General features: G+C 49.8%; 1 protein-coding gene across 2 annotated transcripts in view; it reads right to left on the reverse strand.

Moving 5' to 3' along the window:
- RBM22 (RNA binding motif protein 22) overlaps nt 1-12,735 on the reverse strand; it is a 35,511-nt gene extending 22,776 nt beyond the window's left edge. The window contains exons 1-2 of one of the 2 annotated variants that reach the window (XM_077269820.1): nt 12,527-12,735; nt 2,331-2,384 (exon numbers count right to left, since the gene is read on the reverse strand). In XM_077269820.1, coding sequence (XP_077125935.1) covers nt 2,331-2,384; nt 12,527-12,580 — 108 coding nt within the window. In that variant the 5' untranslated portion in view covers nt 12,581-12,735. The remainder of the gene's footprint in view (nt 1-2,330; nt 2,385-12,526) is intronic. The other variant, XM_077269821.1, reaches the window with a different exon arrangement.
- Nucleotides 12,736-14,262: the final 1,527 nt, after the last annotated feature.

Genomic DNA, 14,262 nt, shown 5'->3' on the forward strand with positions numbered 1-14,262 from the left:
GGGCCAATTATATAAATTACACGCTGATCAGAGAGACCCGATTCTCTTGGATGAGAAGATGGAGAAAAAAATGTCTCCATTCTGTCAGTGTGCAGAAATCAGACTGCAGTCAGCTGTCATCCAAATGCAGTTGAATGATTTCCACGCACTCACTGACTTGCAAAGCTGAGAGCGATCCGAATATCGGATCAAACTCAGGCATACAGCGATTTTTTCCTCAGGCGGGCTCTTTCTGAAGAAAAGAAATGTCCATGTACACGACCCCATAGACGAACACCGGCCCGGGTGCAATCCACTGTTTTGTCAGATCGCACACAGAACGATAATACGGCAGTCTGCACCAGCCCTAAACTGCAGCATTAGGAGAAAGTTCGAGCTGTTGCAGGAGGATGTCAGCTATGTAACAGAGCCAGCATCTCTGACCCGACATGCTAAGCTCCTAAGCCCAATCCATATACCGGAATACGACGTGGCTAGTGATGAGCGAATATACTCGGTACTGGAGATTTCTTGAGCACGCTCGGGGGTCCTCCGAGTATTTTTTAGTGCTCGGAGATTTAGTTTTTCTTGCCGCAGCTGAATGATTTACATCTGTTAGCCAGCATAAGTCCATGTGGGGGTTGCCTGGTTGCTAGGGAATCCCCACATGTACTTATGCTGGCTAACAGATGTAAATCATTCAGCTGCAGCAAGAAAAACAATCTCCGAGCACTAAAAAATACTCGGAGGACCCCCGAGCATGCTCGAGAAATCTCAAGTAACGAGTATATTCGCTCATCACTAGACGTGGCGTAATTGTAAGTCATATGCAGGGAAAGATGTCCCCCATTATGTGCTAAACTTCAAAAGAACGCACAATAAAAAAAATAACTAAAAGGACGATTGAGTCAGTATGAAATTAGCCCACGCTGCCTGTACTCACTGTCCTCGCCCCAGCACAGACTGTGCTATAGCCCCAATTGCAAGGTAACTGTGGCTCCCTAGGCCACTATGACAGAGGGCTGTGGGTCAGTATTTGTAAAGCCAAAACGAAGAATGAAACGAGAACACAGAAGATGTGTGAATCCTTCCACCATACTGTCTTTAGGGTTACACTGGGGCAGATTCATCACAGTGTTTTGCCATTATTCTCTATGTAGCAACATTTTCCATGTGACTCGGAGTTTGCACAAAGACTTTACGACTTTTTTTCTAAAACTTGGGCAGCATTGCCAGGAGGGGATGTGGGAGAACGGATGCCAAACTCACCATAATTTACATCACAAAAGTGGCAGAAATTACGACAAATGTAATTCTGCACCTGACTGGATTACGTCGATGTAGCGGGGCACAGAAGCCAATAGATGCACCAAATTCATTAAAAGGTGCATATTTGTTTGTGAATCTTACTCCAGCTCGCTATTCACTAAGTTTGGAGTATGGAAAGCCATTCTCGATGAAACGGGGTCTTCACTCTTGTACTTAACAGGTGCCACGTGTAAGGGTACTGTCACACAGTGCAATTTTGATCGCTACGACGGTACGATTCGTGACGTTCTAGCGATATCGTTACGATATCGCAGTGTCTGACACGCAGCAGCGATCAGGGACCCTGCTGAGAATCGTACGTCGTAGCAGATCGTTTGAAACTTTCTTTCGTCGCTGGATCTCCCGCTGTCATCGCTGGATCGTTGTGTGTGACAGCGATCCAGCGATGCGTTCGCTGGTAACCAGGGTAAGCATCGGGTTACTAAGCGCAGGGCCGCGCTTGCTTAGTAACCCGATGTTTACCGTGGTTACCAGCGTAAAAGTACAAAAAAAAAACCGTACATACTCACCATCTGATGTCTGTCAGGTCCCTTGCAGTCTGCTTCCCGCTCTGACTGTGAGCGCCGGCCGGAAAGTGAGAGCAGATCACAGCGGTGACGTCACCGCTGCGCTCTGCTCTCACTGTACGGCTGCACTCAGTCAGTGTCAGGAAGCAGACGCTGGGGGACGCATGTAAGTATGTACGTTTTTTTTTTTTTTTACTTTTACGCTGGTAACCACGGTAAACATCGGGTTACTAAGCGCGGCCCTGCGCTTAGTAACCCGATGTTTACCCTGGTTACCAGCGAACCTCGGCATCGCTCCAGCGCCGTGATTGCAAAGTGTGACCGCAGTCTACGACGCTGGAGCGATACTCATACGACGCTGCGACGTCACGGATCGTGCCGTCGTAGCGACGAAAATTGCACGGTGTGACAGTACCCTAACAGAGCGGTGTTATGCAGCTTGTGTATGTACGTCACAACTGCAAACAAAGCCGCAAATAGACAATTCAACTACCGGCCTTTGAGGGGTTAACTTACCATCCTGATATACGGGTTTTCTCCCAGACATGTCTGACAAAGAATTGGAAAGTCCTGAAAAGACATTCATGTATCAGTAAGTGTCATATCAGCCAATGTCAGACACAGAAGCATCACACAATTGTGGACATGGAGCAGGCGCTGGTGGATAATGGGGGACACTGATGTACTGAATGGTTATGCCCCAGCCGTCTGGTTGCTGGCTTCAGCATATCATAGATAGCTTGCTTTCTTTGCCCATAGATATTGGAATTGGCCATGGGTGAGTCATTAGGACTAAAGGTTCATTCAGAGGTGTTGATTTCACGCCATATGCCTTAACAAGCCCTAACCCTCTGTATAATAAGCCTAAGTGTACACGTTGCGGATTCATGTGTGGATTTTTCCGCACCGTTTTTGCAAAATCTGCAGGTAAAACGCACTGCGTTTTACCTGTGGATTTACTGCGTTTTTACACCTGCGAATTCCTATTGAGGAGCAGGTGTAAACCGCTGCGGAATTCGCACAAAGAATTGACATACTGCGGAAAATAAACCGCAGCGTTTCCGCACCATGGGCACTGTGGATTTTGTTTTCCCATAAGTTTACATGGTACTGTAAACGCATGGAAAACTGCTGTGAATCTGCAGCAACCAGTCCGCAGCCAAATCTGCAACGTGTGCACAGACCCCAAGTTGTTCAGAGTTCATTTACCAGCCTGTTCACACACTGATGGCTTAAAGGGAACCTGAGGGTATGTGCACACGTCAGGATTTCTTGCAGAAATTTCCTGAAGAAAACCAGAAATTTTCTGCAAGAAATCCGCATTTTTTTTTTCCGTTTTTTTTTTTTAGCATTTTGCAAGCGTAATTAGCTTGCAGAATGCTAAAGTTTTCCAAGCGATCTGTAGCATCGCTTGGAAAACTGACTGACGGGTTGGTCACACTTGTCAAACATAGTGTTTGACAAGTGTGACCAACTTTTTACTATAGATGCTGCTTATGCAGCATCAATAGTAAAAAGATATGTTAAAAATAATAAAAAAAATTAAAAAATGGTTATACTCACCCTCTGCAGACAGCCGATCTCCTCAGCGGCGTCCGTTCCTATAGATGGTGTGTGTGTGCAGGACCTTCCATGACGTCGCGGTCATGTGACCGCGTCGTCGTCGCGGTCATGTGACCGCGACGTCATCGCAGGTCCTTCACACACACACCATCTATAGGAACGGAAGCGGCAGCATGCACTGCTGAGGCGGGAAGACTCCGGGGGCCATCGAAGGTGAGTATATGACTATTTTTTATTTTAATTCTTTTTTTTTTTTACCAATTATATGGTGCCCAGTCCGTGGAGGAAAGTCTCCTCTACTCCACCCTGGGTACCAACCGCACATAATCTGCTTACTTCCCGCATGGTGTGCACAGCCCCGTGCGGGAAGTAAGCAGATCAATGCATTCCTAGGTGTGAGGAATCCCCGCAATTCCGCAAATTTAATGAACATGTTGCTTTTTTTTCCACGATGCGATTTTTTTCGCGGAAAAAAAATGCAACATTTGCACAAGAAATGCGGAATACACTGTAAATAATAGGAGGCATATGTAAGCGTTTTTTTTGCGTTTTTATAGTTCCCCCATGCCCGCCAGCATTTGTATGTTTGTTGTTAATTTCCCTGCGTAACCAGCCCTTTATAGTGCTTACTGCTTATCACCTAAATACATGTTTAGAAGTTTTTATAAACTTTGCTTTTTCTATGCTAATTAGGCTAGTTGGTCCTCACAGCATGTTATCACTCCCCTGTGGGCATGACGATTTTCAATGGTCAGAGTCATCAGCTCTCTGCAAATCTCAGGCAAGCAGGAGTATTTCCTCACCCACATCATTGTGTCTCTAAAGTAGAGTGTAGGCTTCCCAGCTTCAGAGGGGCGCTGCCAAAATGTGGATAAACCAGAGCGGGTGTTCCAATAAACGCTTGTTTTCTGGTGAGCGTCTTGTCTACATGCATCATAATTTAGGGTGCATGTACATTGGCCGCCTGGACTCCCATGCACACAGAAAGATCGGTAATATGATCACTGTGCATTGAACATTATGATTCTCAGCAGCACATTACTGATTACACAGGACGATGTGCTGCTGAAAATGAGGATTTTTGAGTACAGTATGCTTAAAATGCATTCCACAGAACAAAGGAGCATTTAGCTCACTCATGGGGAGATTGTTCTCATTGGCTAAATCTGGAAACAAGCCTTCCTAGGAACGCTCAACACTCAAGGTACCTTCACACGAAACGACTTTGTAACGATATCGCTAGCGATCCGTGACGTTGCAGCGTCCTCGCTAGCGATATCGTTTAGTTTGACACGCAGCAGCAATCAGGATCCTGCTGTGATGTCGCTGGTCGCTGAATAAAGTCCAGAACTTTATTTAGTCGTCCGATCGCCGTGCATCGTTGTGTTTGAAAGCAAAAGCAACGATACCAGCGATGTTTTACACTGGTAACCAGGGTAAACATCGGGTTACCAAGCGCAGGGCCACGCTTAGTAACCCGATGTTACCAGCGTAAAAGTAAAAAAAACAAACAGTACATACTCACCTGCGCGTCCCCCAGCATCTGCTTCCTGACACTTACTGAGCGCCGGCCCTAAAGTGAAAGTGAAAGCACAGCGGTGACGTCAGCGCTGTGCTGTTAGGGCCGGAGCTCAGTCAGTGTCAGGAAGCAGACGCTGGGGGACGCGCAGGTGAGTGTGTACTGTTTTTTTTTTTTACTTTTACGCTGGTAACCAGGGTAAACATTGGGTAACTAAGCGCGGCCCTGCGCTTAGTAACCCGATGTTTACCCTGGTTACCCGGGGACCTCGGCATCGTTGGTCGCTGGAGAGCGGTCTGTGTGACAGCTCCCCAGCGATCAAACAGCGACGCTGCAGCGATCGGCATCGTTGTCGCTATCGCTGCAGCGTCGCTTCGTGTGAAGGTACCTTCAGTGTATGGACCCTAAGGCCGAATTCACACATCCAAAAACCATATAGGCACAGATTATTTACTGTGGTGCCATCATATTCTGCAGCACTTTACAGACATAATCATCACTGTCCCAATTGGGGCTCACAATCTAGAATCCCTATCAGTATGTCTTTGGAGTGTGGAAGGAAACCGGAGAACCCGGAAGAAACCCACGCAAACACGGGGAGAAGATACAGACTCCTTGCAGATGTTGTCCTTGATGGGAATTGAACATAAGGGCGCTGCACAGCAACAGTGCCAACCACTGAGCCACCATGCTGCCCTCATAGATGAACCTATTGAGTTTAGGTAAGGAGTCCGCAGGTCGTTTTTTTACACGAACTGTTTGTCACGGAAATCTGAATTCAGCCTTAATGATACTGAACATGGTGGGGCACATTTTATCTCTTTTTTATACTTGCAGCACATTAAGGCTGTGTTCACATGATGAGGAATTAGTGTGGATCTGCAACGGATTTTTCCGCGCAGAAACGCTGCAGTTCCGCAAAGTGATTTACAGTACAATGTTAATCAATAGAGAAAAAAAATGCTGTGCTAATGGTGCGGGAAAATCTGCATGAAAACCGCTGCGGATCAAAAGAAGTAGCATGCTACTTCTTTTGTGCGTATCGGCAGCATTTCTGACCCCTTCCATTATAGAAATCCGCAGGGGTAAAAAACGCAGAAAATCCACACAAAATCCACATCAATTCCGCGGCAAATATGCACCTGCGTTTTCTGTCAGGAGATGCAGATTTTGTGCGGAAAATTCTGCACCCCAATCCGCAACATGTGAACATAGCCTAAAAGGATCTGGACATGAACACCAAATACTGGAAGTTTCCATTTAGATTGAGCTATTCCTAACTGGAAGTAATTAGACATAACGGGAAATAGAGCATGCTGGACCCAGACTGTGTAATGAAATCGAAGGCTGTTCTCGAGGTTCCAGTTATAAAAGAAAACATGGGGTAATCACTGATCCTCCTAGGAACTTACAGACCACAAGGCTTTATAATGGGATTCCTCAGTGCTGATCCTGCCGGTGAAGTCTGCCATACACATTAACATGGCTGTAGGCCAAATGATACTTCATCACCCGACAGTCATGTCAGCCAAATACCCCATACACAGGAGCGCTCGCTGGGCCCAACAGTCCTGTGTTCTCTATGAGAAAGCCGCCGTCTGACATGTCCCCAGCGATTGGCAAGTCGTAGTCAGACAGTCAGACATGCCCAAAAGCCATTTTGCCAGAGGATCTGTCAGCCAGCACCCCAATACACCAGGAGGCCCCCTATTCTCAGGATGGGGGTCTCCATACTAGTGATGGTGCATGACTTCCCCCTGTCTATGCTGTACACCAGGAGGCCCCTTATTCTCAGGATGGGGGTCTCCATACCAGTGACGGTGTATGACTTTCTCCCTGTCTATGCTGTACACCAGGAGGCCCCTTATTCTCAGGATGGGGGTCTCCATACCAGTGACGGTGTATGACTTCCCCATCTATGCTGTACACAGGAGGCCCCTTATCCTCAGGATGGGGGTCTCCATACCAGTGATGGTGTATGACTTCCCCATCTATGCTGTACACAGGAGGCCCCTTATCCTCAGGATGGGGGTCTCCATGCTAGTGATGGTGAATGACTTCCCCCATCTATGCTGTACACAGGAGGCCCCTTATTCTCAGGATGGGGGTCTCCATACCAGTGATGGTGTATGACTTCCCCCATCTATGCTGTACACAGGAGGCCCCTTATCCTCAGGATGGGGGTCTCCATGCTAGTGATGGTGTGTGACTTTCCCCATCTATGCTGTACACAGGAGGCCCCTTATTCTCAGGATGGGGGTCTCCATACCAGTGATGATGTATGAATCCTCCATGTCTATGCTGTACACCAGGAGGCCCCTTATCCTCAGGATGGGGGTCTCCACACTAGTGATGGTGTATGAATCCTCCCTGTCTATGCTGTACACAGGAGGCCCCTTATCCTCAGGATGGGGGTCTCCATGCTAGTGATGGTGTATGAATCCTCCCTGTCTATGCTGTACACAGGAGGCCCCTTATCCTCAGGATGGGGTCTCCATACCAGTGATGGTGTATGACTTCCCCCATCTATGCTGTACACAGGAGGCCCCTTATTCTCAGGATGGGGGTCTCCATACCAGTGATGGTGTATGAATCCTCCATGTCTATGCTGTACACCAGGAGGCCCCTTATCCTCAGGATGGGGGTCTCCACACTAGTGATGGTGTATGACTTCCCCCGTCTATGCTGTACACCAGGAGGCCCCCTATTCTCAGGATGGGGGTCTCCATACTAGTGATGGTGCATGACTTCCCCCTGTCTATGCTGTACACCAGGAGGCCCATTAATCTCAGGATGGGGGTCTCCATACTAGTGGTGTATGACTTCCCCATCTATGCTGTACACAGGAGGCCCCTTATCCTCAGGATGGGGGTCTCCATGCTAGTGATGGTGAATGACTTCCCCCATCTATGCTGTACACAGGAGGCCCCTTATCCTCAGGATGGGGGTCTCCATGCTAGTGATGGTGTATGAATCCTCCCTGTCTATGCTGTACACAGGAGGCCCCTTATCCTCAGGATGGGGGTCTCCATGCTAGTGATGGTGTATGAATCCTCCCTGTCTATGCTGTACACAGGAGGCCCCTTATCCTCAGGATGGGGGTCTCCATACCAGTGATGGTGTATGACTTCCCCCATCTATGCTGTACACAGGAGGCCCCTTATTCTCAGGATGGGGGTCTCCATACCAGTGATGGTGTATGAATCCTCCATGTCTATGCTGTACACCAGGAGGCCCCTTATCCTCAGGATGGGGGTCTCCACACTAGTGATGGTGTATGACTTCCCCCGTCTATGCTGTACACCAGGAGGCCCCTTATTCTCAGGATGGGGGTCTCCATACTAGTGATGGTGTATGACTTCCCCCTGTCTATGCTGTACACCAGGAGGCCCCTTATTCTCAGGATGGGGGTCTCCATACCAGTAATGGTGCATGACTTCCTCCCTGTTTATGCTGTACACCAGGAGGCCCCTTATCCTCAGGATGGGGGTCTCCACACTAGTGATGGTGTATGACTTCCCCCGTCTATGCTGTACACAGGAGGCCCCTTATTCTCAGGATGGGGGTCTCCATACCAGTGATGGTGTATGACTTCCCCCATCTATGCTGTACACAGGAGGCCCCTTATTCTCAGGATGGGGGTCTCCATACTAGTGATGGTGCATGACTTCCTCCCCGTCTATGCTGTACACCAGGAGGCCCCTTATTCTCAGGATGGGGGTCTCCATACCAGTGATGGTGTATGACTTCCTCCCCGTCTATGCTGTACACAGGAGGCCCCTTATTCTCAGGATGGGGGTCTCCATACCAGTGATGGTGTATGACTTCCTCCCCGTCTATGCTGTACACCAGGAGGCCCCTTATTCTCAGGATGGGCGTCTCCATACCAGTGATGGTGTATGACTTCCTCCCCGTCTATGCTGTACACCAGGAGGCCCCTTATTCTCAGGATGGGGGTCTCCATACTAGAGATGGTGTATGACTTCCTCCCTGTCTATGCTGTACACAGGAGGCCCCTTATTCTCAGGATGGGGGTCTCCATACTAGTGATGGTGTATGACTTCCTCCCCGTCTATGCTGTACACCAGGAGGCCCCTTATTCTCAGGATGGGGGTCTCCATACTAGAGATGGTGTATGACTTCCTCCCTGTCTATGCTGTACACAGGAGGCCCCTTATTCTCAGGATGGGGGTCTCCATACTAGTGATGGTGTATGACTTCCTCCCTGTCTATGCTGTACACCAGGAGGCCCCTTATTCTCAGGATGGGGGTCTCCATACTAGTGATGGTGTATGACTTCCTCCCCGTCTATGCTGTACACAGGAGGCCCCTTATTCTCAGGATGGGGGTCTCCATACTAGTGATGGTGTATGACTTCCCCCTGTCTATGCTGTACACCAGGAGGCCCCTTATTCTCAGGATGGGGGTCTCCATACTAGTGATGGTGTATGACTTCCTCCCCGTCTATGCTGTACACAGGAGGCCCCTTATTCTCAGGATGGGGGTCTCCATACTAGTGATGGTGTATGACTTCCTCCCCGTCTATGCTGTACACAGGAGGCCCCTTATTCTCAGGATGGGGGTCTCCATACTAGTGATGGTGTATGACTTCCTCCCCGTCAATGCTGTACACCAGGAGGCCCCTTATTCTCAGGATGGGGGTCTCCATACCAGTGATGGTGTATGACTTCCTCCCCGTCTATGCTGTACACCAGGAGGCCCCTTATTCTCAGGATGGGCGTCTCCATACCAGTGATGGTGTATGACTTCCTCCCCGTCTATGCTGTACACCAGGAGGCCCCTTATTCTCAGGATGGGGGTCTCCATACTAGAGATGGTGTATGACTTCCTCCCTGTCTATGCTGTACACAGGAGGCCCCTTATTCTCAGGATGGGGGTCTCCATACTAGTGATGGTGTATGACTTCCTCCCCGTCTATGCTGTACACAGGAGGCCCCTTATTCTCAGGATGGGGGTCTCCATACTAGTGATGGTGTATGACTTCCCCCTGTCTATGCTGTACACCAGGAGGCCCCTTATTCTCAGGATGGGGGTCTCCATACTAGTGATGGTGTATGACTTCCTCCCCGTCTATGCTGTACACAGGAGGCCCCTTATTCTCAGGATGGGGGTCTCCATACTAGTGATGGTGTATGACTTCCTCCCCGTCTATGCTGTACACAGGAGGCCCCTTATTCTCAGGATGGGGGTCTCCATACTAGTGATGGTGTATGACTTCCTCCCCGTCAATGCTGTACACCAGGAGGCCCCTTATTCTCAGGATGGGGGTCTCCATACTAGTGATGGTGTATGACTTCCTCCCCGTCTATGCTGTACACCAGGAGGCCCCTTATTCTCAGGATGGGGGTCTCCATACCAGTGATGGTGTATGACTTCCTCCCTGTCTATGCTGTACACAGGAGGCCCCTTATTCTCAGGATGGGGGTCTCCATACTAGTGATGGTGTATGACTTCCCCCCGTCTATGCTGTACACCAGGAGGCCCCTTATTCTCAGGATGGGGGTCTCCATACCAGTGATGGTGTATGACTTCCTCCCTGTCTATGCTGTACACAGGAGGCCCCTTATTCTCAGGATGGGGGTCTCCATACTAGTGATGGTGTATGACTTCCTCCCCGTCTATGCTGTACACCAGGAGGCCCCTTATTCTCAGGATGGGGGTCTCCATACTAGTGATGGTGTATGACTTCCTCCCCGTCAATGCTGTACACCAGGAGGCCCCTTATTCTCAGGATGGGGGTCTCCATACTAGTGATGGTGTATGACTTCCTCCCCGTCTATGCTGTACACCAGGAGGCCCCTTATTCTCAGGATGGGGGTCTCCATACCAGTGATGGTGTATGACTTCCTCCCTGTCTATGCTGTACACAGGAGGCCCCTTATTCTCAGGATGGGGGTCTCCATACTAGTGATGGTGTATGACTTCCCCCCGTCTATGCTGTACACCAGGAGGCCCCTTATTCTCAGGATGGGGGTCTCCATACTAGTGATGGTGTATGACTTCCTCCCCGTCTATGCTGTACACAGGAGGCCCCTTATTCTCAGGATGGGGGTCTCCATACTAGTGATGGTGTATGACTTCCTCCCCGTCAATGCTGTACACCAGGAGGCCCCTTATTCTCAGGATGGGGGTCTCCATACTAGTGATGGTGTATGACTTCCTCCCCGTCTATGCTGTACACCAGGAGGCCCCTTATTCTCAGGATGGGGGTCTCCATACCAGTGATGGTGTATGACTTCCTCCCTGTCTATGCTGTACACAGGAGGCCCCTTATTCTCAGGATGGGGGTCTCCATACTAGTGATGGTGTATGACTTCCCCCCGTCTATGCTGTACACCAGGAGGCCCCTTATTCTCAGGATGGGGGTCTCCATACCAGTGATGGTGTATGACTTCCTCCCTGTCTATGCTGTACACAGGAGGCCCCTTATTCTCAGGATGGGGGTCTCCATACTAGTGATGGTGTATGACTTCCTCCCCGTCTATGCTGTACACCAGGAGGCCCCTTATTCTCAGGATGGGGGTCTCCATACTAGTGATGGTGTATGACTTCCTCCCCGTCAATGCTGTACACCAGGAGGCCCCTTATTCTCAGGATGGGGGTCTCCATACTAGTGATGGTGTATGACTTCCTCCCCGTCTATGCTGTACACCAGGAGGCCCCTTATTCTCAGGATGGGGGTCTCCATACCAGTGATGGTGTATGACTTCCTCCCTGTCTATGCTGTACACAGGAGGCCCCTTATTCTCAGGATGGGGGTCTCCATACTAGTGATGGTGTATGACTTCCCCCCGTCTATGCTGTACACCAGGAGGCCCCTTATTCTCAGGATGGGGGTCTCCATACCAGTGATGGTGTATGACTTCCTCCCTGTCTATGCTGTACACAGGAGGCCCCTTATTCTCAGGATGGGGGTCTCCATACTAGTGATGGTGTATGACTTCCTCCCCGTCTATGCTGTACACCAGGAGGCCCCTTATTCTCAGGATGGGGGTCTCCATACTAGTGATGGTGTATGACTTCCTCCCTGTCTATGCTGTACACAGGAGGCCCCTTATTCTCAGGATGGGGGTCTCCATACTAGTGATGGTGTATGACTTCCCCCTGTCTATGCTGTACACCAGGAGGCCCCTTATTCTCAGGATGGGGGTCTCCATACTAGTGATGGTGTATGACTTCCTCCCCGTCTATGCTGTACACCAGGAGGCCCCTTATTCTCAGGATGGGGGTCTCCATACTAGTGATGGTGTATGACTTCCTCCCCGTCTATGCTGTACACAGGAGGCCCCTTATTCTCAGGATGGGGGTCTCCATACTAGTGATGGTGTATGACTTCCTCCCCGTCTATGCTGTACACAGGAGGCCCCTTATTCTCAGGATGGGGGTCTCCATACTAGTGATGGTGTATGACTTCCTCCCCGTCTATGCTATATACACCAGGAGGCGCGCACACACTTATCACTGCCGTCTTCCCTGGTGACTGTAAGCAGCCCCGGCCTACTACTACTACCACCATCTCCACCACCATGCCTCGCCTCCTACTCAAGGTTTCACACAGCTGTGCGCGCCAGTATCAGTCGCCGACCCCCGTGCCCCTCCGGTCACTCACCGCGTCCTCCCAGTTCTGCCGGTTGTAAGTATTTGACCCGAGAGACGTCGCCATCCTGTTTCAGCCCAGCCACCGAATGCAGCTCGGATTCCCCCTCGTACTGAGCAAGCGCGAGCAGTGCCAGATCACGCGCATGCGCCGTGTGTGGTATTCGCAGCTGCGCACTGATCGTTTGGGTGTCATTGGCGCCACCTCGTGATGTGCTGTGGTATTCACACTTTGAATCGTGGACAATGTAAGCGTCCACACTATATGGGCTGTAGATAAACGCAGGTTATCCGCATCCTCAGGTGGAGAATATTAGGGTATAGCTCCACGTTCAGGATTGCATCAGGATTTGGTCAGGATTTTCCATCAGTATTTGTAAGCCAAAACCAGGAGTGGAACAATCAGAGGAAAAGTATAATAGAAACATATGCTCCACTTCTGTATTTATCACCCACTCCTGGTTTTGGCTTACAAATACTGATGGAAAATCCTGACCAAATCCTGATGCAATCCTGAACGTGGAGCTATACCCTAAGGCTATGTGTACACGTATTCTTGGCCACTGCGGATTTTTCTGCAGCAGATTTGATAAATCTGCAGGGCAAAAACACTGCGTTGTTGCTGCAGATTTATCGCGGATTAAGGCTATGTGCACACGTAATAGACTCCTGACCGCTTGTAAAAGGAAACCTGTCACCCCCCTCAGGTGTTTGTAACTAAAAGAGCCACCTTGTGCAGCACAAATGCTGCATTCTGACAGGGTGGCTCTTTTAGTTATGCACCCTGCACACGCTGAAATAAACACTTATAAAATGGGCCCCCTCATACCCTGAAATCGCCAGGGAGGCGGGTCTTTCCTTCCTAATCAGACGCAGCACAGCCATCACTCCGGGCGCTGCCTCCTCTTGCTTCATTATCGTCCTCGGCGCCTGCGCTGTAAGTACGAAGGGCAGCGCAACTGCGCACGCCCGAAAAAAAAACTTCATGCGTAGGCGCCGGGGACGATAATGAAGCAAGAGGAGGCAGCGCCCGGAGTGATGGCTGTGCTGCGTCTGATTAGGAAGGAAAGTCCCGCCTCCGGGACTATTTCAGGGTAAGAGGGGGCACATTTTATAAACGTTTATTTCAGCGTGTGCAGGGAGCATAACTAAAAGAGCCACCTTGTCAGAATGCAGCATTTGTGCTGCACAAGGTGGCTCTTTTAGTTACAAACGCCTGAGGGGGGGGGGGGGACAGGTTCCCTTTAAAGGGACTAAGTGTGAACTATAGATCACTTTATGATATACCATATTGGATATGGTGTGAGCAGGGCCATATATCAGCATGTGACTGTTATAACTGCTGAGGGGAGTATAAGGTGGCATGGATGTGAGGTTGCTATGGGGCACTGTATAGATGTAGATGTAAAAGGAGAAAATACAAAGTAATGCCAGATTCACCTCATGGGGGACTCCAACGGCGTTATATGATCACCAGGGGCCTACAAAGAAATCATGGAACCCCATAGCAGAAGTTCTATTTGTCCCCAGCCCCGTCCCACCGCAGTAATAGCAAAGTCTCCCTTCCTGTCGTTGTCTCCTCTCCTTTTCCTTGGTGGTGACACCCACCTCCATGGGCTCAGAATGTGGAGTAGCGTCGGGATTACTCGAGAGTAGAGAAACATCTCTCTGCATAACACCCCTCTCCCTTAGGCCGGCGTCACACTCAGCGTATGTAAATACGGTCCGTTTATTACGGCCGTAATACGC

Source organism: Ranitomeya variabilis, chromosome 6 (assembly GCF_051348905.1).
Source record: "Ranitomeya variabilis isolate aRanVar5 chromosome 6, aRanVar5.hap1, whole genome shotgun sequence".
NCBI classification, from domain to species: domain Eukaryota; kingdom Metazoa; phylum Chordata; class Amphibia; order Anura; family Dendrobatidae; genus Ranitomeya; species Ranitomeya variabilis.